General features: G+C 42.0%; 2 protein-coding genes across 4 annotated transcripts in view; one reads left to right on the forward strand and one right to left on the reverse strand.

Annotated features, from left to right (window-relative positions):
• prdx4 (peroxiredoxin 4) overlaps window positions 1-7592 on the forward strand; it is a 204767-nt gene extending 197175 nt beyond the window's left edge. Inside the window, exon 8 of the transcript XR_013965177.1 lies at window positions 7575-7592. The gene's annotated coding sequence lies outside the window, so the exon portion shown is untranslated. The remainder of the gene's footprint in view (window positions 1-7574) is intronic.
• arhgap31 (Rho GTPase activating protein 31) overlaps window positions 1-26147 on the reverse strand; it is a 46143-nt gene that overhangs the window by 7172 nt on the left and 12824 nt on the right. Inside the window, exons 2-10 of one of the 3 annotated variants that reach the window (XM_080780559.1) lie at window positions 21634-21736; window positions 17927-18071; window positions 12553-12635; window positions 11453-11560; window positions 7837-7979; window positions 7349-7598; window positions 6642-6766; window positions 3043-3099; window positions 98-479 (exon numbers count right to left, since the gene is read on the reverse strand). In XM_080780559.1, coding sequence (XP_080636685.1) covers window positions 98-479; window positions 3043-3099; window positions 6642-6766; window positions 7349-7598; window positions 7837-7979; window positions 11453-11560; window positions 12553-12635; window positions 17927-18071; window positions 21634-21736 — 1396 coding nt within the window. Of the gene's footprint in view, window positions 1-97; window positions 480-3042; window positions 3100-6641; window positions 6767-7348; window positions 7599-7836; window positions 7980-11452; window positions 11561-12552; window positions 12636-15441; window positions 15472-15563; window positions 15596-17926; window positions 18072-21633; window positions 21737-26147 lie in introns of those variants that run through there. The other 2 variants (XM_080780560.1, XM_080780561.1) reach the window with 2 other exon arrangements.

Genomic DNA, 26147 nt, shown 5'->3' on the forward strand with positions numbered 1-26147 from the left:
ACCCTGGAACATGCACACACACACACACACACACACACGCACGCACGCACACACACACACACACACACACACACACACACACACACACTGTATTGACCTGGGCTGGTGTGAGGAGGACCCAGAGTACAGCATGCGGCGGCTCTTGGGGGAGGTGGGCTTGTAGCCGCGGAGGTCGTCTCCCTTGAAGACCTTCAGCTGCTCCGGGAGGGCTTTATTCTGGGACGGCAGAGACGACGACAAGGCCGCGGGACCCCCGGGACCCCCACCACCCCTCTGACTGGCGCCGGGGCTGCAGCCACCTGTCGCCCCCCCCTCGCCCCTCGACCCTTTGAACTCGGCCCACTCGTCGTGCTCCTGCTCGCTCAGGTCGTACAGCGAGTCGGAGCCCAGCGTCCTGGACTTCTTGTCCGGCACCAGAACCGAGCCGTTGTTGGCGCCGCTGGAAGCACTCCCCGTTCCTGTTCCTGTTCTGTCGTCGTCTGGAAAAAAAGCAGATTAACAAGAGTTTAACCCATTCTGACCTGAGATCAGATTCTAAAAATGTTTTCTACATCCTGACAGTTTTCATTCTGACCTGAGATCAGATTCTAAAAATGTTTTCTACATCCTGACAGTTTTCATTCTGACCTGAGATCAGATTCTAAAAATGTCTTCTATGTCAGTCGCTCTTCGATTTTTCAAAAATAGCAGACCTACAAATAGCAGATCTACAAGCTCATAGCGCGCCACCGAGTGGCGCGTTACGAGCTTGTAGATCTGCTATTTTTCAATAGCTAAAGCATAACATAGTGCTAACACCAAAAGGGGCTCCCGCCTAGAATGGGTTAACCCAATTAGGTCTAACGTCGAAATTAAAAAAATGTCGTCTAAATCCTGACAGTTTTCTGAAATACAGTACATGTGTTTCTATGTCAGTCGTTCTCAAACAATTTCATGTCAAGGACTCTCAAAAATATATGTATTTGCCCGCCGACCCCCATCTGAAAATATGTTGTTCCAGGGACCCCCTCCCAGAAGCAAAGATTTGAGTTAAAAACGTTCACTCTGAAAGAATATATATTCAAAGATTTCGACCACATTTCTACGATTTCTCAAAATTAGCGGACCTATAAGCTCATAGCTTATGAGCTATGAGCTTGTAGATCTGCTATTTGTCAATAGTTAAAGGTATTGTAGACAAGTTTCCAGTGTTTGTACACAGAATTGATCGAGTGTTTCCAAACAAATTAAAATCTAGCTCCACCCCCCTCCCCCCGTCATTCTATTGGCTGAGCCAGGTCACTTCGGGCTATGGGGTTGTTGTTGCTGCTGGGAGGGACGCTATGGATATTGCGCTCGTATGGCTAAATATGACGTTAAAAAAATATGAATTTCTATCGATATCATAGTTACAACAATGACATTGAGTTGACATGTTTTTTTAAGGGTAACTGTAGCGTAATCACAATATCACAAGACTGACACGACGAGTCCCGCAAATGAGGAAGTAGGAAGTAGTGGAGCAGACTCACTGGCTCTCAATTCAATTATCTTTCATTTGTAATCGTGCATATAAAACATATTGCCCCTCAAATGCCCCAGCCACTACAGCATCGTTCATGTGAACTACTTTGTCCACGGTTATTCATTGCAATGAAGAAAAATCGCTATGATCAGCGACGGCTTGTCACCGTTGGCGAGCACGGGTTGAATGCAAGCTTCAAGCCGGCCGGACCACCCAACCATGCGCTATACATAGCGATTCTCATAATTTCAACAGGCTTACATATTACATCATAAACATACTATTTCACATGAACAATGGTGAAACTAAGATATGGGGATAATATTATACTTGCAATGAAATCGCATTGCGTTTTCATTATAATACTGCTGGGTCGAACACACAGTCACACCCTCGCGCTGTGATTGGCTAAGACTCCGCGTCACCCCCCACACAGACCCTCCTCCCAACACACTTTATTCCGTCCCGAGACAAAAACAACAGTGGATATAAACAGATACAAACACATAGAGGGAGACAAAGGGAGAGTGTATGTCTACAGGGCAGCAGCTCAGCATCAAAATATAGGGGAAGATAGAGGGAATAAGGCCACAAATATAGATAGATAAATATTTTGATTTTTGGCTGAAAACCTGCCTATATCACCTTTAAAGTATAACATAATGTAACAAAGTACTAGAGGTAAAGGTTTTTTGGGACTGTTTTTCTCACCATCGGCCGATATACCGATCTAGTGCGTAAGGGGAAAAGTTTAATATTTCCAAAATGATTATATGTCAAAACCCACGTCAAAACTGTTCCTGTGTGTGTGGGGGAGGAAGGGGAGAATGTTTAAGCCTGTCACAGAGATGCATATACTATAGTATATACTATGCATCTGATTGACTTTTATACCACTTAAATTATATAAAAGATCAGTTTCTCCAGATCGGGTATAAATTGCTGTTCGTCGATGGAGTGAATATCGGTCGATCACTGATCGGTGGCCGATCGATTGGAGCACTTAATTCCATCAAGTACAATGACACTTTGGTAGAGCTTTAAGTTGTGTAGTTATACCTTGTCATGATAACATTGAGAAGTCCAACAGTGTCATCATTACTTTGTCTTACATTGCACGGTGAAAAGTCACTCTAAATTGTGACATAAACAAATGCAACAAAGCAGATTCTCCCATGAGCATTAAGCTATTTGTATTAGGAAGAAAGACTCAAGAAAATCAACAAGAAGTTTCATTGACAGAATCAACCAGTTTGATTTTGTGCTAAAAGATCGACTTTGGGAGCTGTTCACCATTAAGTCAATGAAGACACTGTTTTTGGAATATCAACAGAGCAAGATATGTTGCCACTAATAGTTCAACAGTTACTCACATTAAAAAACAAGGTAGCTACATAAACCCAAACTGCTATACGTATCCATCCTCAAATACGACGAAGATTAGAATGAGTTTACAACTTTAGATAGTTTTGGTGTTGGAACAGAACCCGGCATGCACTCTGTTCCTATTTCAACACATTTCATTTCCAGTCGTATACCTGTTGTTAGAGAGCACAGAGACTCCATACTTCGGGACGGTCGAAGAGCTGCCTTTTCTGTGAGGAGGGAAAAAAAGGGACACTTTGAATGACTTTAAATCCAATGCAGCGTGCTTTAACCCATTCTGAACGGGAACCCATTTTGGCGTCAGCATCATGTTATGCTTTAGCTATTGAAAAATAGCAGATCTACAAGCTCATAGCGCGCCACCGAGTGGCGCGCTACGAGCTTGTAGGTCTGCTATTTTCTTTTAAATCGAAGAACGACTGACATTTTTAGAATCTGATCTCAGTTAATCAGACCAGTGTGTGTGTCCAGCGGAAACCTCGTATGAATCTGATCTCAGGTCAGAATGGGTTAATTCTCACAGGCCTGTCAATCATCCCACAGTGCCATAATAGTGTGCTCATAAAAGTTGTGAATGAAGTCATACGGAGGTGGTGGAGCTCATATAGGAGGATAATGACACTTGACTGAATAAGGGCCCCCAAGGGCCCCCTTGGGTATATATAGTGGGCAGGGACCCCGGAACGGCCCCCCACACTGCTGCAGGCAGGCAACCCAACAGCACAATAACTACACCAAACAGCACCACACCACACACACACACACACACACACACACACACACACACACACACACACACACAGAAATAACTGCTAAAGCATAATTAAATCATGTATTTTAGCGTGTTCAAAAGTCTAAAAGCTCACATGCATCATGCATGTGTGTGGGGGGGGGGGTCCTGTCGTATGATGACGTATAAGTCAAGTTCACAAAGTGGTGTCCGGGCGGGGAGTCCTTGAGGGGGTTCCAAGGGGTCCCCTGATAAATTAGTTGATATAGCCTCGATATTGGTTTAACCCATTCTGGGTGGGAACCCCTTTTGGTGTTCAGCATCATGTCGTGCTTTAGCTATTGAAAAATAGCAGATCTACAAGCTCATAGCGCGCCACCGAGTGGCGCGCTATGAGCTTGTAGTTCTGCTATTTTTGAAAAATCGAAGAACCACTGACATAGAAACATAGCTTTTTCAGAAAAGTGTCAGGATGTAGAAGACATTTTTAGAATCTGATCTCAGGTCAGAATGGTAAACTGTCAGGATGTAGAAGACCTTTTTAGAATCTGTTTTCTCAGGTCAGAAGGTCACAGAAAACGGGAACACATTTTTCACGGGGGTCTCCGCTGGCACAACGGGTGGGGGGGGGGGCTGCAGCCAGATCCATATTCATTCGGAGGCTCTGTTTGTTGACATGAATATGTTTGAGACTCATTCCTTCCTCCAAGGGTTCAGACAGAAGGAGCTTTGGGGGGGCTCTGTTATTGACATGACTGACTACGTTCTTTGACAAGAAAATGCAAATGTAATAACTGCGACAGTTTCTGCAAAGGCACTGGCTTATAGGGGCCCGGGCCCCCCTAGCTGTCTTCCTCTAGGGCCCCTGGGTGGGTGAGTGAGTGAGTGAGTGAGGCCCCCGGCATGAACCCTGCCTGTTCGCTAATCCACTCCTGAGCGAAGCCGTTGGGGAGTTCATTTGAAAAGATGATATAGATGTAAAGGTGAAATGTTGTTTCTGAGAGAATTGATACGATACGACGTTATTGTCAGCTTGCACTGACATTTGTTTTGCCTCCATGACGTCACCGTTTGTAACCCTAAGGTATATACAGGGGGATTGTTCCTTTAACTGTGTTGGCGGGCTGAGTCTGGGACGAGGAGTATTATGGGATATCTTGTGTTTACTTGGTGTTCTGGTGTGCAGGGAAGCGGTCGCATTATTGAGAGGAAGAGTGATATTACTTTGTTGTTCACTACGGAGCTTGGATACAGAATTAGAACCCTCTGGCTGATCACGTTTGTCCTTTTTGAATTATTATATTGTTTATTAAATCACCAGTTCTGCAACACGGGCTCCTTTTCCTTGACAGCATAGCAAGAAAGCATAAGGATTATTCCGGAGAGTAGAGACACGGTGGTTATACGTTCAAGATAAAGACAAAGAAATAGAAAGAACATAATCATTTCGTTGCTAGCAGGAGGAAACCTCATAACTCAATTTTTGAGGTTTTTGATTTTATTCCATAAGTCAGTGCTATTGAACACCCTTTACGTCTGTGTGTTGTTTCGGAAATATTGAACCAATGGAAAGTAGTAAAAACAAAACCTCTTAACTCCATTGGACCCTCAAACTGTCTGCTAAAACAGCTAACTCCACCACCTCTCATGCAAGTAATTGACAATATCTAAAGTCACAACACCAACTTTAATGATCTTTAATTGCATCGTTACATTTTTTTTATTCATTTCCTTAAATAATTATATATTTTATTTTCTGAAAGTTTGGAGCAGAGATATCAGAGATATACCCCCTGGTTTAACGGTGTTAGTTTAAAAGCAGGAACAGACTGATGTACAAAAGAGTTATTTAGTCTGTTTTTCTTATACTCTCCTCATGGAGGGCAACAGTTGATATTCATCATTTAAAACATGTAAGCCAATTGGATCAGACGAGATCACTATTCGCCAGTCTCTCTAAGCATTCTCTTGATACGTTTTAAGACATTTCTAATCATGATGGTATTGTGTTGTTTTCTTAAAAGGAAAAGTAGAAAACACGTCGTACATCTGACGTATTGGATAATAGTCTTCACCTGCTGCCCCGGTGTCGTTTAAGCCTAAACAATTAACATTCTAAAACAAAAAAGAGCAAGGGAATGTGCATGATGTCATTCTTTAACCCATTCTGAACGGGAACCCATGTTGGTGTTAGCATCATGTCATGCTTTAGCTATTGAAAAATAGCAGATCTACAAGCTCATAGCGCGCCACCGAGTGGCGCGCTACGAGCTTGTAGGTCTGCTATTTTTGAAAAATCGAAGGACGACTGACATTTTTTTAGAATCTGATCTCAGGTCAGAATGGGTTAATCAGACCAGGGTGTGTCCAGTGGAAACCTCGTATGAATCTGATCTCAGGTCAGAATGGGTTAAGCCACGACATGGTGTTTTAATCATCCATGTTATGTGTGGCCTGCCCTGCCCTGCTCAGCTCGTGCAAAACAGAATGAATGTGGCTTCAATTAGCTCTCAGATTCCTCTCTTGTTTTGGTATTTGAACAACACCGCCAGCCAGCTAGGTAACATTACCTAAACAAGTGGAAGACACGCTTGCTGCAAAGTCTGTCTGGACTGCAGATGGCAGTCAATGTCGCCCTCTTGTGGCCAATGCCGCCCTGCTTGGATATGCCATGGTATTCTGTACTTTAGTTGAGTATAATTATGTCCAATTTCCAATACTTTTTACTTCTACTCCGCTACATCTCGGATCCAAATATTGTACTTTTACTCCACTACGATTTATTTGAAAACTTTAGTTACTAGTACTTTGTAGATTACGGTTATTATTTTTACAACAAAGCCCTATTTATTCATTTTTTACTACTTTCAAAATACATTTTAGAAAGGACATTCTGCCAGTAGTTTTGGCACTTTTGTATATTTTGAGGGCAATACTTTTACTCGACTATGCAGACTTTTTCTTGAAACAGATTATATTTCTGCACTGCAATATTGATACCACCTCCGCGTCGATGTTTACCTGTGACGTTCAGTCCTCGTATGAAGACGCTGCCGTTCCGGCTCAGCTTGCCTTTAGACTCCCCCACAGACTTATTGCCCAGGTTGAAGATGGACTTCCACTTTGATTTACCAGAAAACTTTCTCCTAGAACAACAGATCAGAGAGAGAGAGAGAGAGATTAACACCCTTTACGTAGACCAGAGGTTCAGCATGTCGTAACAGGCCAACATTTGGCAGAAACAGAGCTACAAGCTCACACACCGTGTTGCAGATCTGCTGTTGTCACTGAAGAGATTTGGTGTACAGCTTCTAGATCGGCTATTTTCACAGTGCTGTGTAAGCCTTTTTTAAGTTAAAGCTGTATATTCAGATCATATTCAGTCATCTAGTGTTTGTTTAGTATTGGTCTCCCTATTTCCCTATGTTCAAGTCCCAATTGTGTCTGCTCTTTATTCTTATATCCGGTATGAGTTTCCTCTCCTGAACAGACGAACCTGTCCTGAAAATGTACAACTAAAGCAGTGGTTTTCAACCAGTTGTCCGGTGGTCCTTGAGGGTGTTCCAGCTAAATGATGGAGAGTTTGTAACCAAATGGACCCTTATCTTTAACTCTGGAGAGACCCTAATGGGTCCATTTGGTTTCATTTTACGTTACACTCTTGTTAAACATCTGCATTACAGCCGTCTTACTTGCTGTCTCCTATGTAGATGACAGTGTGGTCTTACTTGCTGTCTCCTATGTCGATGACAGTGTGGTACAGCAGGGCCTTGCTGGTGTCGGGCAGACTGTTCTCTCTCTGGCGGTTCTCCCGGTGCAGAGGGTGGTTGGGGCTCAGGGAGCGGGCCTGAGCCTCCTCCAGGCTCATCAGCTTCATGGGTCCACCCATCAGGCCCACCGCGGTGAGGGGCAGGGTGGCGTACTTCTCCCCACACGACCCCACACCGCCGCCGCCAACACCACCAACACCACCCGGTCCTGTGGAAGGATCGGTGTTAAACACATTCTGACCTGAGATCAGATTCTAAAAAAATGTCCATTATACATCCGGACAGTTTCATTATTATTAACCCATTCTGACCTGAGATCAGATTTCTAAAAGTGTCCTTCGATTTAAAAAAAAATAGCAGACCTACAAGCTCGTAGCGCGCCACTCGGTGGCGCGCTAGGAGCTTGTAGATCATGGTGGCATGGTTGAAGATCTGATATGTATTACCTTCGTTGGGTCTGGGTGTCATGGTGGCGTGGTTGAAGATCTGCTCCGTGTGGTTGAGGATGAACTCCACCACAGACTGTTGTATTCGGACTTCCTGGAAAGCCATGTCTCCGTTGCAGGTCGAACCCTCGATACTTTTAGATCTGCAAGAAAATAAAGAAAAACATGAAAGGAAGAAGAGATGGTGTTCTTTTCAACGCTGAGAGGAACGCTGAATATAACGTGTGATCTGTGTGAGTCTTTTATATGGTAATCTGGCCCTACGTCAGCCAATCAATGACCTCTTCTGCGATGTGCTTTGTTCATGTTAGGTGTGAAGCCATGGCCCATGTGGTCTCAGAGGCTAGTATGAGAGGCAGAGCACAAACGAAACTGTCAACACAGAGAGCGCTCTCTCAGAGTCAGCACAGAGACGCCTGTATGACAGTCTGACTCACGGAGCGAAGTTGACATAATAACGCCATAACGCGGTTTCGTTATGTAACGTAACGCGATGTATAGGGGCGTTAGTTACAACACTGGTCAGGGGTCAGGGGTCATTGCTGGCTTTTGGTGGAAATCTTTATGGAGTTCACTGTGTGACATTTTGTACTTTTCCTTCCCACAGTCCCTTGAACCTGGCCATCATCCACCAGCAGAACGGAGTCGTTCTGCAGCTCATACACACTCTGCTGAGCAGCAGCGAGTCCTCAACACCTGCAACCACCTCCGACAGGTAACTAAAGTCCTAACCTTTACGCTACTGGTTGCGGAACGAGCAATCGAGCATGGAATCCTCTTTGCGTTTGAGCAAGGACACGCTGTGTTTGGCCAGTGCGCTTGTGCGCTGTGCGCTGTGATTCGAACTATATGTTTTTGTCTTTTCTTATAGCTCTGGACCACTAGCATATTTTTTAACAATTCTCTCTAGGCACGGCTTTCCGAGAACTGCTACACTCGCTCTCCCTGTAGTGTACCTACCTCTCTCTATCCTTGCTGCCCACACAACCTGCCCATGAGCAGCATGGGCAAAATACGGTCCGTGGTCAAAGACACATCGCTGTCTGCCTTCCTGTGTGTGTGTGTGTGTGTGTGTGTGTGTGTGTGTGTGTTTGACTCCAAAACAGTTATTTTAAAACTTCCGTTACTTCGTTACTTTGTAGATTTTGATTTTTTTATTATTACAAAACACATCAGCCGACATTTCGTCATGCGTGCACAATGGGTCGCGATTGTGAGGCGCTGATGTGAGCTTGTAGATCTGCTATTTTCAAAATATATTTTAATACATTTGAAAACTTTTGAAATAAGGGCAGGGTCACACCGCACATTTATTCTACCTATGAGGACGGATTCTGCCAATGCATGTCATTGTCAATGGGAATGGAGTGATTCTTTTATTTTATTTTTTAACAGAAATCCGCAAATGGCAGCAATCTGCTCCCTTCCCATAGGTAGAATACTTTTGGTAGATTAAGTACATTTTGATGCCAATACGTTTGTACTTTTTTACTCGAGTGAATGTTGTATTCCACACTATTTATTTGTAGTATATTTCTACATTGCAGTATTGATACTTTTACTTTAGTAAACCATGTGAGTACAGTACTTTTCCACCACTGTTCCTGTGCAGTTTGCTAGTGCTGGCTGTGTGTTAATAATGTTCTCCTACACGTCACCAACGCACATGTCTACCGAGTGACAGAAAGTTGTTGTGTAATACATGTGTGTAAATCACACTAATACCGTAGTGCTAAACCACACCCAATGCTGCGACCGCAATGGATAATCTGTGAATGATTTAATGTACTGAAAAATATAACAAATTGGATGTAGAAGTCAGTGTGCGAGGCGAGCGCTGATGTAATGAAAAACACTGTAGGCTAGAACGGTACAATTAACTACAAACAGGTGTCTTTATAATATTAAAATGGAGAAACCTCTTATCTCCACATTTTAACTTTTTGTGAATTACATAAATCATGTTTGTCTTTTTTGCTTTTGGCACCATTGGTCCTTGAGGGAGTTCAAGGTGGTGCAGCTAAATGATGGAGAGTCGTTTACCAAATGGACCCTTATAAGATCTTTAACTCTTGAGAGCGTAAAATGAAACCAAATGGACCCTCACGGGTCCGTCAAGATCAAGAATAAGGTCGCGAATACAACTGGCTGAAATGAGTTTTCTTCGACGGGTGGGTGTGGCATCTCCCTTAGAGATAGAGTGAGAAGTTCAGTCACGCGAGAGAGACTCGCAGAGAGAGTAGAGTCTCTGCTTATTCGAGCCAGCTTAGGTGGTTTTGGTTTCATTTTACACACAAGAGTTAAATTATCAGCATTGGGCTACTTAATTTACAAGAAGATCTACACAAGAATGTAGATTAAGAATTGATATTTTGAGATAATAGTTTGCCTGTTATTTCTCCTATGGTACCAACATCAATACAGCATGGAATTGTGGACAGAAATCAGCCTCTGCCTGATAGCCTCAAAAGTCTAATATCTCCCGTGCTCCAGTCCATAGGCATATCCCTTTGGTCTAGTGGTTAAGATATTAGACTTTCACGCGGGGGACCCGAGTTCGAATCCTGGGTCTGAGAGGCGTGTGGTCTGTGGCTCAAATGCTGAATAAATCAAACCACTGTTCTAGAGTATAGCTTTAGTTTTATTACACAAAAGCTAGAAATTGAATAATATATTGATTGACTGAATGATTTTATGAAGGAATGTTTGTAGTGATTTGGCATCTCATGTGTTTTGCAGTGTTGCATAACATGTTGACATCATTTTCAAGTCAAGTACTCCCAAATGTCAATACCGGTATGTATTTTTGGCCCCCATTCCAAATCATTTTGTACCAAGAGAAGACCAATTTCATAATCTTTCAAGATTTTTCCACAACATTTCAAAAATATAATAAGCTCACAACCTGTGGCATCGTGCCGAGCTATGAGCTTGTATATCGGCAATTTTTTTAATATACTAAGTGTTGAAGAGATGGAGAGATGGGGAGACCACTGTTAAAACACTTATAACAACGATTACTATCAAATCGCAGCGGCCTCCAAACTTCTTGGGCCGTGCACCCCCTGTTACCTCCTGGCGTAGCTGACAAAGTGTGATTTATTTTCTCTAATTCTGTGTCCCCACCCCGTGTGTCTCAGGGTCATTCCAAAGGGCCCTTCCTGGTGAGTGCACCCCTGTCCACCATCATCAACTGGGAGAGGGAGTTTGAGATGTGGGCCCCGGACTTCTACGTGGTGACATATACGGGGGACAAAGACAGCAGGGCCGTCATCAGGGAGAACAAGTTCAGGGTGGAAGGTCTTCCGCATGAAGGGTAAGTCCTTCTCATCTACACTATGCTACTCTGCCAAGACAGCACAACTGTTCAGAAGACGATATTTGACCGTGCTAATTATTAACTGCGCTCTTGTATACTCAGAAATGCATGGTGCAGCGCGACAGTCGAATATAACTTAAGGCTTTAGGCATCCGCTCTGATATCTTACACTTTCCACATGTCTGGTATACAACACTGAATAGAACGACATAATTATGTGAATCTCATTAAGCATGCTTAATGTTGCCCCAGACCGTGCTTTCAGAACTTCTAAGTGCTGGTATTTAGTGCACTGACCTGAGCAGGTTGGGCGCCCACACCAGTGCCAGGTTGCGTGCATGCATGTTGGTCTGGGAGCTTAGGGTGGCCAGGTGGGCCAGATGTTTGGCCAGGACCTCCAGAGTCCTGCATGGCATTCAGGGGAGAGAAGAATTCACACAAATAAAACATTCTGCTACGGTTGGTTTCTCTGTGGTGGAATGGAACTAAGTACAGAGAGTGTTAGAGAGGCAGGGGGCTGAAATTCCGTAGGCTAAGAGGGCACTTTTGGAAAAAATATAGCAGATCTACAAGCTCTCAACGCGTCGCCCAGCTCTGATGCGTTGAGAGCTTGTAGATCAGCTATTGTCGGGGCGCCACCCAGCACTCTATATCTACTGGAGGTGCGCGGTGTAACGACATGGGTTTCTATAACAAATGTGTTCAATGCAAAATGCTGTGTTCAAGTTCAGGAGACTTCGGGAGAAAGCAATTCTCCTGAATGCTGCTTTCTGGTATGGCATGGGAGGAGAGGAGGGCATGGTTCATTTGTATGCTCTCCGAGTTAAATCAACTTTGGTTTTACAATATAAATCGGGGTTCTCAGAGATAGAAATGTCATTCAATGGGGGGTCCGTACCCTATTGCATATCAAACTATAGGGGGTCCTTGAATCACTGCTATAGAGCCGTACAAATCTTCTCTTATGGGGGTCCCTGGCATATGTTTTCAAATGGGGGTCAAATGGGGGCTAATGAATGTCCATTTGGGGGTCCTTGACATGAAACAGTTTGGGAACCAGCTGGCATATTATCGCATTTTGGGCAGGAACCCGTTTTGGTGTTAGCATTACGTTGTGCTTTAGCTATTTAAAAATAGCAGATCTACAAGCTCATAGCGCGCCACCGAGTGGCGCGCTACGAGCTTGTAGGTCTGCTATTTTTGAAAAATCGAAGTCTCGACTGACATAGAAGACATTTTTTAGAATCTGATCTCAGGTCAGAATGAAAACTGTCAGGATGTTGAAGACATTTATAGAATCTGATCTCGGGTCAGAATGAAAACTGTCAGGATGTAGTAGACATTTTTAGAATCTGATCTCAGGTCATAATGGGTTGAGAGTTGAGGGGTTCGTTCACCTGAAGTGGGGCACGGGCAGCTCCTTGATGGCTCCTTGAATACGTAGCAGCTTCTCATGGTCGTCCTGGATGGACACAGCTTCCTGTGTGGACAGGAAGTAGACGTATAGAAGGAAGGAAGAGGAAATGATTACACTGACTCAACAACAGTGCTTTATTGTGCCAGACTGTTTATTTAGGGTGAGGTAATGATAAGGCAGCCTCTCCCAGCCTCTATAGGGAGAGAAAAAATAAGTCTAGGGGGCCGAGTCCACTTCAATTCGGCATAGAGTAGCGCAAACGTCGCTCACTCTGTTGATTTCTGATCGTCTGCACCTTTGTTGAATTGACGCACACACGTAAACACACACACTCCTCTCTCTCTCTCTCTGTCGCTCTAATTCATTAGTCTCATGTCCAGTTTTCTTTCTTCCAGGAAATAAAACGTCTGGGTTTCCGAGGCCAGCAGCTGTGCCTAGATTCTCCCGGCGGAACCTACCGGGAGCTGCCTATACTATGCCATAGAAAGCATTGGTGAGTTCCAGTCTAATGATAAAGCTATACAATCCCCCTCATTAACGTGTGTTAATTATACAACTGTAGTGCAAAGTACAGTACTTGACATAAGTTAACGTTAGTTAACTTATAACTACCATGTTAATATTATAGTATAGGCCTACATGTGCAGTTGTTGGAGGTGGTGTGTACTCGTCCACTGAGTATAGGACATGGTTGACAATGTCATTAACGTTATTTGAAGCAGACCATTTGGACGTTATAAGAAGATGCACTACTACTAGATCTTTACTGGACATTATTGCATTCTCTCTCGGTTAAATAAAACGGTCATAAAACGTATGGATTTGTACAGTAGCTCCAGGTTTAAAAATCACACCTGTGTGAACTGAGTAGGCACTCATATAGTCCATCACCTAAACAGTGGTTCTGATACTAGGCACTCATATAGTCCATCACCTAAACAGTGGTTCTGATACTAGGCACTCATATAGTCCATCACCTAAACAGTGGTTCTGATACTAGGCACTCATATAGTCCATCACCTAAACAGTGGTTCTGATACTAGGCACTCATATAGTCCATCACCTAAACAGTGGTTCTGATACTAGGCACTCATATAGTCCATCACCTAAACAGTGGTTTAGGAGGGCCCCGCCTCCCTCATGAGCGAGAGATGGTGGTTTGTAAAAACAGAGAGAAATGCTGGGGTGAGTCGCTTATCACTGCAGCTCAGTGACATCATGTTGTAGTTTTAGTAAAAAACAAAGATGTGTTTGGGTGAGCGGTGAGTCGCTTACCACCGCGGCTCTGTGACGTCATGTTGTAGTTTTAGTAAAAAACAAAGAGAAGTGTTTGGGTGAGCGGTGAGTCGCTTATCACTGCAGCTCAGTGACATCATGTTGTAGTTTTAGTAAAAAACAAAGATGTGTTTGGGTGAGCGGTGAGTCGCTTACCACAGCGGCTCAGTGACGTCATGTTGTAGTTTTAGTAAAACACAAAGATGTGTTTGGGTGAGCAAGCAGTGAGTCTCTTACCACCGCGGCTCTGTGACGTCATGTTGTAGTTTTAGTAAAAAACAAAGATGTGTTTGGGTGAGCGGTGAGTCTCTTACCACAGCGCCTCAGTGACGTCATGTTGTAGTTTTAGTAAAAACAAAGATGTGTTTGGGTGAGCAGGCAGTGAGTCTCTTACCACCGCGGCTCAGTGACGTCATGTTGTAGTTTTAGTAAAAACAAAGATGTGTTTGGGTGAGCAGGCAGTGAGTCTCTTACCACCGCGGCTCAGTGACGTCATAGTTTTAGTAAAAACAGAGAGATGTGTTTTGGTGAGCACTAAAACTGGAGTATGCATGGCCCTTAAGGGTGTATACAAATGGAACCAAATGGACCCTTACAGATCAGTAACTCTCTGAGAGTGTACAAATGGAACAAAATGGACCCCTTAGAGGTCAGTAACTCTGACGGTGTACAAAATGTAAGTGTCCATTTGTTTCCATTGTATACACTCAGGCCTGTATAAGGGTCCATTTTGGACCCACATAATGATCGCAACTTTGATATACAGTGTTGTAGACCCTGCATGTTTTATTTGCCTCCACGGGACACTCTTGTCTGAGTCCAAATGTGTCTGCTGTGTGTTCCCCGGGGAGGCTAGTAAAACAGTGAAAGCATTATTATTTCCGAGCGCAGACGTCTCTCTTTGCTGTCTCTTCTCTCCTCCTCGTGTGCTGATTGTCCCGTGGGCCCATAGAGCCCTCTGCATTGTGGGATCCACGGTAGCGTTGCAAGCATTTTGGTGTCTCTCTATAAAAGTCTACTCACAGTGAATTTGTTGTATAGCTCTAGCTTACATAAATCTATGTAAAAGTCTACTCACAGTGAATTTGTTGTATAGCTCTAGCTTACATAAATCTATGTAAAAGTCTACTCACAGTGAATTTGTTGTATAGCTCTAGCTTACATAAATCTATGTAAAAGTCTACTCACAGTGAATTTGTTGTATAGCTCTAGCTTACATAAATCTATGTAAAAGTCTACTCACAGTGAATTTCTTGTATAGCTCTAGCTTACATAAATCTATGTAAAAGTCTACTCACAGTGAGTTTGTTGTATAGCTCTAGTTTACATAAATCTATGTAAAAGTCTACTCACAGTGAATTTCTTGTATAGCTCTAGCTTACATACATCTATGTAAAAGTATACTCGCAGTCGGCCCGATTCTCGAAGGAATTCTAAAGGATTCTAAAAAGCTTGTAGATCAGCTATTTTCGGGGCGCAACCCCCAGCACTCTTTTAGCTAGTGGAGATGCGGTGCAACAACATGGATTTAGAAACGAATTTGTTCAACGCAACATATGCTGCGTTCAAGTTCCAGAGACTTAAGTATACTCACAGTGAAGTTGTTGTACAGCTGGTAGGTGAGCAGGGGGATGTGTGTGTGTGTATATATATATATATATATATATATATATATATATATATATATATATATATATATATATAATGTATACTCACAGTGAAGTTGCTGTACAGCTGGTAGGTGAGCAGGGGGATGTGTGTGTGTATATATATATATATATATATATATATATGTGTGTGTATATATATATATATATATATAATGTATACTCACAGTGAAGTTGCTGTACAGCTGGTAGGTGAGCAGGGGGATGTGTGTGTGTATATATATATATATATATATATATATGTGTGTGTATATATATATATATATATAATGTATACTCACAGTGAAGTTGCTGTACAGCTGGTAGGTGAGCAGGGGGATGTGTGTGTGTATATATATATATATATATATATATGTGTGTGTATATATATATATATATATAATGTATACTCACAGTGAAGTTGCTGTACAGCTGGTAGGTGAGCAGGGGGATGTGTGTGTGTATATATATATATATATATATATATATATATATATAATGTATACTCACAGTGAAGTTGCTGTACAGCTGGTAGGTGAGCAGGGGGATGTGTGTATATATATATATATTAGTGCTGCCAACGAATATTCTATATCCGAATATAGATTCGAATCAAAAAAAATAATTAATAACCGAATATATAAAATTAAGGTTCGAATAAAAAATAATAATAAAAAATATTTATTTATTTATTATTATTATTAGTTTTCGGTGCCATGGGTAAGCGTTGTGACTTGTGAGCTTGTAGATTAGTTATATTTGCCACGCGACACGCCGACAACGGCATACATTGAAGAATAAATCAGATGCCTCGCACATTTCCTAAACACAGACTATACAGCGCAGCGCAGCGCAGTTCTGATTGGCTGCCTCGTCTCCAGCCATGTTGCCTCAGAATTCTTTAGGGTCACTAATTTGAGCATAACAGCGGAGCGCAGGCGCTAGCCAGCTAAAAAGTTTCATAACGTCGGCACTCGGCAGCAGACCCACAGTCCACAGATAATAATAATGCAGCAGAATTAACACTGCCTCCGTGCCTCGTTTTGATAAGGCTGTGTGGTAGGATTGCTCATTTAAGAAAAATGTTTTACTGGAGAAGGGAGGATGTATGCGTTCCGTTCCATCTCAGTTTTCAGCAACACCAATGCGCGGAGAGAGAGAGTTGCGCCAGCAATGCGATCTTAAATGTTATGTCTCAGGTTGTATTGGTGTAAATATAATTATTAAAAAATCCGATTGGCTCGAATTGAAATCCGAAATCCGAATGGCTCGAATTGTTCGAATCCATGTGGGTTTTTAAAACGAATATCCGAATCCAATTTTTGGACAATTACGGCAGCCCTAATATATATATATATATAATGTATACTCACAGTGAAGTTGCTGTACAGCTGGTAGGTGAGCAGGAGGATGTCTGTGTATATATATATATATATATATATAATGTATACTCACAGTGAAGTTGTTGTACAGCTGGTAGGTGAGCAGGGGGATGTGTGTATATATATATATATATATATATATATATATATAAGTATACTCACAGTGAAGTTGTTGTACAGCTGGTAGGTGAGCAGGGGGATGTGTGTGTATATATATATATATATATATATATATATATATATATATATATATATATATAATGTATACTCACAGTGAAGTTGCTGTACAGCTGGTAGGTGAGCAGGGGGATGTGTGTATATATATATATATATATATATATATTTAAAGTATACTCACAGTGAAGTTGTTGTACAGCTGGTAGGTGAGCAGGGGGATGTGTGTGTATATATATATATATATATATATATATATATATATATAAGTATACTCACAGTGAAGTTGTTGTACAGCTGGTAGGTGAGCAGGGGGATGTGTGTGTATATATATATATATATATATATATATATATATATATATATATATATATATATAATGTATACTCACAGTGAAGTTGTTGTACAGCTGGTAGGTGAGCAGGGGGATGTGTGTGTGTGTATATATATATATATATATATATATATATACATATATATATATATATATATATATATATAATGTATACTCACAGTGAAGTTGCTGTACAGCTGGTAGGTGAGCAGGGGGATGTGTGTGTATATGTATATATATATATATATATATATATATATATATATATATATATATAATGTATACTCACAGTGAAGTTGTTGTACAGCTGGTAGGTGAGCAGGGGGATGTGTGTGTGTATATAATATATATATATATATATATATATATATATATATATATATATATATATATATATAAAGTATACTCACAGTGAAGTTGTTGTACAGCTGGTAGGTGAGCAGGGGGATGTGTGTGTGTATATAATATATATATATATATATATATATATATATATATATATATATATATATATATATATATATATATATAAAGTATACTCACAGTGAAGTTGCTGTACAGCTGGTAGGTGAGCAGGGGGATGGGCAGCTCTCTGAAGTACAGCTTGCACAAGGAGCCCACACAGTGGATGTCCTGGAGGTACACTTCCTTCGTGAGGTCAAGGCTCGCCTCCGAGCTGAATTCCTGCCTGTTTATAGACACAAGCACGCACACACACACACACACACACACACACACACACACACACACACACACACACACACACACACACACACACACACATACACACTCTGAATGAATTGATTGTGTAAAGGCTTATTTACAGTATACTTGGCCGTAAGATGGTGTGTGAATCATAACATAACTCTCTCTCCTCCATGCTACTTAAGTGCCGTAGGCGCAGCTACAGTAGGCCACTAGATATGTTACTGTAACTATTATACAAAGCAAAGCAAAAACATCAAGATTAAAGTATAGTGTCAGGTGGAAACTAACAGCAAACATCAACCTGCAGTTTGTCTTGTTTTGTGTGACATCAGTAACCAGTCACAGACAGATAAAAAATAAAATAAAAGATCTGACTGTAAAGTGAGATTAATTTTACAAATATCTCCTACTATGTCAGTGGTTTTCAAACTATTTCATGGCAAGGACCCCAAAAATTATATGTAATTGTCCGCCGGCCCCCATCTTAAAATATGTTGTTCCACAATGCAGAAGCAAAAATATGAGTAAAAAACGTTCACTCTGAAAGAATATATATTCAGAGATTTGTGCCACATTTTCTACAAGCTACGAGCTTGTACATCTGCTATTTTTCAATAGCTAAAGTATAACATAATGCTTAAAAGTAAAACACCTAAAAGGGGTTCCCGTCCTGAATGGGATAATAAATACTAATTCTGAACAGTAAATTGTATTGTGAGTAATGTGACACGTTTAAATACACAGATTATAACTCATTGTGATGAGCTTTTAGATCGCCTATTAGAGTTTAATTAGCCAATGTAGGGCTTAAAGCTGCTATAAGCAATAATAATATCACCTTTTTTCGGTTTATTTTCTTTTGGTATTCAGACAGCCAGCAATGAGGAAAACGCTCCCAAAAAGACACATCTAGGGGCCGCAATCTGCATTCAAAGATGTTCCTAGAAGCTTTGTCATTGGTCGATTGGCCTGTCTACTTCCTGATTGGTTAGTCATTTCGACCGTTTTTTCTTTTTTCGCCAACAAATGACAAAGCTTCATCTTTGGAACATCTTTGTATGCAGATTGTGGCCCCTAGATGAGTCACAGATTGTGGCCCCTAGATGTGTCACAGATTGTGGCCCCTAGATGTGTCACAGAGACTATGTTGTTTTTGGGAGTGTTTTACAAACAAAAAAACTAAGGTAATTAAAATGTTGACATATTTTTGCTTATAGCAGCTTTAAGTACATTTTGATGCAAGTACTTTTGTACTTTTACTCAAGTACATTTAGAATGCTGGACTTTTACTTGTAGTATTTCTACATTGCACTATTATTGATATACTTTTACTTCAGTAAAAGAAAAAGTGAGTATACTTTTTTCCACCACTGCAAATATAATCTCTGCATGGTGTGGAAACACTCTCTTCATGCACTGTTGGAAAAAAATGTCAAAAATGACATATTTTCACCTGAAAAGAAAAGTGTCGATGCAACACTTTTTCTCTGCCACAGCATAAATGAGCCTTGACTGCATAATTCTACCTTCAACTAAACTTACACACAGCGAATAGAACGGTTTAACCACTTAAAGTACCAAAAGGAATTAAAGTTTACTATTATGTATAAAAACAATCTTTTGAATATGGCAGATCTATGGGAGCTCAGGATATTGTGAGCTTGTAGATCGGCTATTTTCAAATGGCCGAAATGTTTACGGGGCTGAAGCAATGTATGTTTTGTAACGATAATCAAAAGACAAATAAACGTAGTGGAGTAAAACAAAAAAAATATGTTCTCGAGATGGATCCGAGATGTACTGTAGGAGTAGAAGTGAAAGTATTGGAAAGTGGAAATACTCTAGTAAAGTAAAAGTCCCTCAAAATTGTACTTAATAACCCCTTTAGACCTGAGGCTGATTCTACAAATGTTTTCTAAATCATGACAGTTTTTTTTTTAAATCTGAAAACCCATTATGTTTCTATACCAGTGGTTCTCAAACATTTTCATGTCAAGGACCCCCAAAAATACATGTAATTGGCCGCCGACCCCCATCTGAAAATATGTAGTTTCAGGGACCCCGCCCCCCAGAAGCAAAGATTTGAGTAAAAAACGTTCGCTCTGAAAGAATATCATATTCAATGATTTGCGACACATTTTCACGATTTTTTAAAAACCTACAAGATCATAGCGCGGCACTAGCTTGTACAGTAGATCTGTTGTTTTTCAATAGCTAAAGTATAACATAATGCTTAAAAAACACCAAAAAGTACAGTATACTTGAGTACTTCTATAGTTCCAGTACTTTCCACAGCAGATATACTGTGGTGATATTCCCTGTGCAGTGTGCACATCAACAGCTGGGGTTTGGCTCCGTCTCCCAGCCCAGAGGATTAGGGACTCAGTCGACCACACATACGCAAAAACACGCTCTCCAAAGTGCTTCTCCATAAATAGGTCGACGTGTTTAAAGCGATGAGGGACAATGATAGGCTTGTCAGCGTTTTAATTTATTTCGGTGGAATGAAAATTAGACGAAAAAAAGGTCACGCTTTGGACTTTGAGTGACTCAAACATTTATCTTAGGAGGAGGATTATTATGAAAGCGGTGCATTTTACAGTATTATTATTATTATTATTATATTAGTCCTCTGCAGGCCTCAACCAACCACACATAATCCCATCGCAACTGAACCCCGCTCGTTTTAATAGAAAAGGATTCACAATGTAAGGATTATGCAATGCTGGGCCTTTACTTTGTAAACCGAGTATTTCTCTGCATCGTGTAGAAAGTTTTGGGGCTTCAAAATATCGTCTCTGTTTTGGTTCCACAACCTTTCAGGATTCAAATAGCAAAAATAGCGAAAGACGCACATCTACACAAACTCAATTTTGAGCCTGCAGACCTGCTACTTTTGATGCTTTTGTGCCACGCTGTAAGGGGGTGCATACTTAGTTTAGACAAGTCATTGGTTAGACATGGGTTAAGCCAAGGTTAGGTTTAGGTGTGCTGCCCCGTGGGAGGTTAGGGTTAGACTAGTCATTGGTTAGACATGGGTTAAGGTTAGGTTTAGGTGTGCTGCCCCGTGGGAGGTTAGGGTTAGGGTGAGGGTTTGAGATAGGTTGTAGTTGTAGGACTAATGACTGGTCTAACCAATGACTAGTCTAAGCCAAAAACTGTCTAAACTAAGTACTGCACCCGCTGTAAGTTGGTTCAAGGCTGTACTTTACTGTTGCATCTTGTGTTCAGGTACATTAAGAGTAAAACTTATTTTTGTTTGGCTTCCTTCAGAATACCAAAAAACTCGCCCCTTTTGACAACTCGCCCCAGGCGTACAGCCGGCGGCACAGCCTGGTATAATCCTAAAGTAACTTAAAGTAAATTATGCCTAAAACGGTTCAAAGCAGATCTACAAGCTCATAGCTCATGAGCTTGTATAACACAATGCTTAAAGTATAACACAATGCTTAAAACACCAAAAGGGGTTCCCAGCCCAAAAGGGGTCAATGTAAGACAAAGGTTAACATGAAATAAAATAAAAGAACACTCCTAATTGTTACCTGAGGCGTTGGATGTTGGAGGTGACCCCAGACAGTCTGTATATTCCATCCACAACTCCATGCTGTTCGATAAACTCTGCACATTTCTTCAGAACCTGAGGGACTGGAGATTAAATAATTGTGTTATCAGCCAGAATCAGCTTATCTTTACATGCACTGTACTGCACTGTACTGCACTGCACTGCACTGCACTGCACTGCACTGTACTGTACTGTACTGTACTGTACTGTACTGTACTGTACTGTACTGTACTGTACTGTACTGTACTGTACACACCGTGTTTCATTACTAAATGCAATATATCACACATTATCTTTGCTAAAAAGTAACAGAAAAAAAGAAAGAATAACAAATATGACATGAACTAAAAAGGCAGCCTCCATAATATCACTGAAATATCAAGGATATCAATATCCAGATCTTTAAAATTACTTTGTCAGAATGTATTATCAGAATGTATTAAAAACAATAGGCCCTTGAGATGTAGCTTCTCATTTTAAAGCATATCTACAAGTTGTGTACTTGGTACATATGCTGTTTATCGAAAAAGTAATGAATGGAATATAAATTAATCATTGCTAAAGTTGCAGCACTAAATCTAAATGGGAATGACACGGCAAAATGTTGGTCTTTATATCTAAATAAATATATGTGTGTCTATAGTCTACAGCAGTGGTTCTCAAAGTGGGGTCATTGAGGGACTTCCAGGGGGTCCCAAATGGACTCTTATGAGTCTGTAACTGACTGTACGTTTTAACAGCGGGCGACAGCCAGACAAATTGTGTGTTATTTGTCTATGGGAGTGTGTTATTTGAGTGTGTTATTTGTCTATGGGACCCGGCGACTACCACCGATAGCAGGTACAAATGGAACCAAATGGATCCTAACGGGCCTGCTGTACTGTCAGAGAGGGTACAAATGGAACCAAATGGATCCTAACGGGCCTGCTGTACTGTCAGAGAGGGTACAAATGGAACCAAATGGATCCTAACGGGCCTGCTGTACTGTCAGAGAGGGTACAAATGGAACCAAATGGATCCTAACGGGCCTGCTGTACTGTCAGAGAGGGTACAAATGGAACCAAATGGATCCTAACGGGCCTGCTGTACTGTCAGAGAGGGTACAAATGGAACCAAATGGATCCTAACGGGCCTGCTGTACTGTCAGAGAGTGTACAAATGGAACCAAATGGATCCTAACGGGCCTGCTGTACTGTCAGAGAGGGTAAAAATGGAACCAAATGGATCCTAACAGGTCCATTTGGTTCCATTTGTACACTCACAGAGTTAACTTAACATTGATTATACAATATAAATGTGGGGGTCCCAGAGATAGAAATGCCATGAAATGGGGGTCCGTAGCCTAATGCATGTCAAACTGGGGGTCCTTGAATTGAAAACAGTTGAGAACCACTGCTAGAGATGTGAAAAAATCTCCTCATATGGGGGTCCCTGTCTTCTTCTTCTTCTGACAAAGTTTGAGAACCACTAGTTTACAGCACAAGTGTATGAGCAAACTCCTTTGTGTGTGTGTGTGTGTGTGTGTGTGTGTGTGTGTGTGTGTGTGTGTGTGTGTGTGTGTGTGTGTGTGTGCGCTGCACTCACTGCAACACAACCTGAGCATAGAGCGCTGCAGTGCTAGCTATAGTTCTCTGTATTCCACACGGCATGGCTGGCTTTACTGAGAAGGTGGAATTCGACAGGAAGTTAAAAAATGGTTTGTTTGTTTCAGAGGAAAAGGCTGACACACCCATAGTCCTTGTAGTGGGGGGGGGGGGGGTATTGTCCCTGTAGTGGGGGGTATTAGTTGCAACATTTCCTCTAATAGAAGAAGGTCTCATGAAATGTGACCACCCAGACTATACACCCACCGCCTGGCTGGCCCGCTGCGTCTGTCTGCTGCCCCTTAGCTATAACATTTTAGTCTCCGCTACCTCCAGGCAGCTCTGCTTCATGTCTTTTCCTCAGTGCGACTGTCTCTAGAATCTAAAGTTTAGATTCTGGTTTAGATTCTAAACCATACAACATAAGCTGGTCTCACCACCGTCACGTAATACATCAAATATTAATAGAAACAGTCATAGAGGATCATAACGGTAAAGAACCTAACATCCATCTACTGTAACAGTAGAATATCTGTACAATTAAACTATAGAATATAGACTATAGAATGCTATGTCTACATGAAACGCTATCTAACCTAAATGACAAAAATGTAGCCATTGTATAATATCTATGTCTGCAAGTTCGTCGAGGCTATCTATAAGCTCACAATGCCTCGCAATGCTTAACCACTTAAACAATACTTTGACAGGAGTACCCCAAGTCTCCACTCCCTTTTCCCCTCTACACCAAACCCCTGTGCTGAGAATATCTGATCTACAGGCTCACAGCGCTATGTGGTGTTATATCTGATCTACAGGCTCACAGCGCTGTGTGGTGTTATATCTGATCTACAGGCTCACAGCGCTATGTGGTGTTATATCTGATCTACAGGCTCACAGCGCTGTGTGGTGTTATATCTGATCTACAGGCTCACAGCGCTGTGTGGTGTTATATCTGATCTACAGGCTCACAGCGCTGTGTGGTGTTATATCTGATCTACAGGCTCACAGCGCTGTGTGGTGTTATATCTGATCTACAGGCTCACAGCGCTGTGTGGTGTTATATCTGATCTACAGGCTCACAGCGCTGTGTGGTGTTATATCTGATCTACAGGCTCACAGCGCTATGTGGTGTTATATCTGATCTACAGGCTCACAGCGCTGTGTGGTGTTATATCTGATCTACAGGCTCACAGCGCTATGTGGTGTTATATCTGATCTACAGGCTCACAGCGCTATGTGGTGTTATATCTGATCTACAGGCTCACAGCGCTGTGTGGTGTTATATCTGATCTACAGGCTCACAGCGCTGTGTGGTGTTATATCTGATCTACAGGCTCACAGCGCTATGTGGTGTTATATCTGATCTACAGGCTCACAGCGCTGTGTGGTGTTATATCTGATCTACAGGCTCACAGCGCTGTGTGGTGTTATATCTGATCTACAGGCTCACAGCGCTATGTGGTGTTATATCTGATCTACAGGCTCACAGCGCTGTGTGGTGTTATATCTGATCTACAGGCTCACAGCGCTGTGTGGTGTTATATCTGATCTACAGGCTCACAGCGCTGTGTGGTGTTATATCTGATCTACAGGCTCACAGCGCTGTGTGGTGTTATATCTGATCTACAGGCTCACAGCGCTGTGTGGTGTTATATCTGATCTACAGGCTCACAGCGCTGTGTGGTGTTATATCTGATCTACAGGCTCACAGCGCTATGTGGTGTTATATCTGATCTACAGGCTCACAGTGCTGTGTGGTGTTATATCTGATCTACAGGCTCACAGCGCTGTGTGGTGTTATATCTGATCTACAGGCTCACAGCGCTATGTGGTGTTATATCTGATCTACAGGCTCACAGCGCTGTGTGGTGTTATATCTGATCTACAGGCTCACAGCGCTGTGTGGTGTTATATCTGATCTACAGGCTCACAGCGCTATGTGGTGTTATATCTGATCTACAGGCTCACAGCGCTGTGTGGTGTTATATCTGATCTACAGGCTCACAGCGCTGTGTGGTGTTATATCTGATCTACAGGCTCACAGCGCTATGTGGTGTTATATCTGATCTACAGGCTCACAGCGCTGTGTGGTGTTATATCTGATCTACAGGCTCACAGCGCTGTGTGGTGTTATATCTGATCTACAGGCTCACAGCGCTGTGTGGTGTTATATCTGATCTACAGGCTCACAGCGCTGTGTGGTGTTATATCTGATCTACAGGCTCACAGCGCTGTGTGGTGTTATATCTGATCTACAGGCTCACAGCGCTGTGTGGTGTTATATCTGATCTACAGGCTCACAGCGCTATGTGGTGTTATATCTGATCTACAGGCTCACAGTGCTGTGTGGTGTTATATCTGATCTACAGGCTCACAGCGCTGTGTGGTGTTATATCTGATCTACAGGCTCACAGCGCTATGTGGTGTTATATCTGATCTACAGGCTCACAGCGCTGTGTGGTGTTATATCTGATCTACAGGCTCACAGCGCTGTGTGGTGTTATATCTGATCTACAGGCTCACAGCGCTGTGTGGTGTTATATCTGATCTATAGGCTCACAGCGCTGTGTGGTGTTATATCTGATCTACAGGCTCACAGCGCTATGTGGTGTTATATCTGATCTACAGGCTCACAGCGCTGTGTGGTGTTATATCTGATCTACAGGCTCACAGCGCTGTGTGGTGTTATATCTGATCTACAGGCTCACAGCGCTGTGTGGTGTTATATCTGATCTACAGGCTCACAGCGCTATGTGGTGTTATATCTGATCTACAGGCTCACAGCGCTGTGTGGTGTTATATCTGATCTACAGGCTCACAGCGCTGTGTGGTGTTATATCTGATCTACAGGCTCACAGCGCTGTGTGGTGTTATATCTGATCTACAGACTCACAGCGCTGTGTGGTGT

The sequence above is a fragment of the Protomyctophum bolini genome (assembly GCF_963924005.1).
Source record: "Protomyctophum bolini genome assembly, chromosome: 13".
Taxonomy (NCBI): Eukaryota; Metazoa; Chordata; class Actinopteri; order Myctophiformes; family Myctophidae; genus Protomyctophum; species Protomyctophum bolini.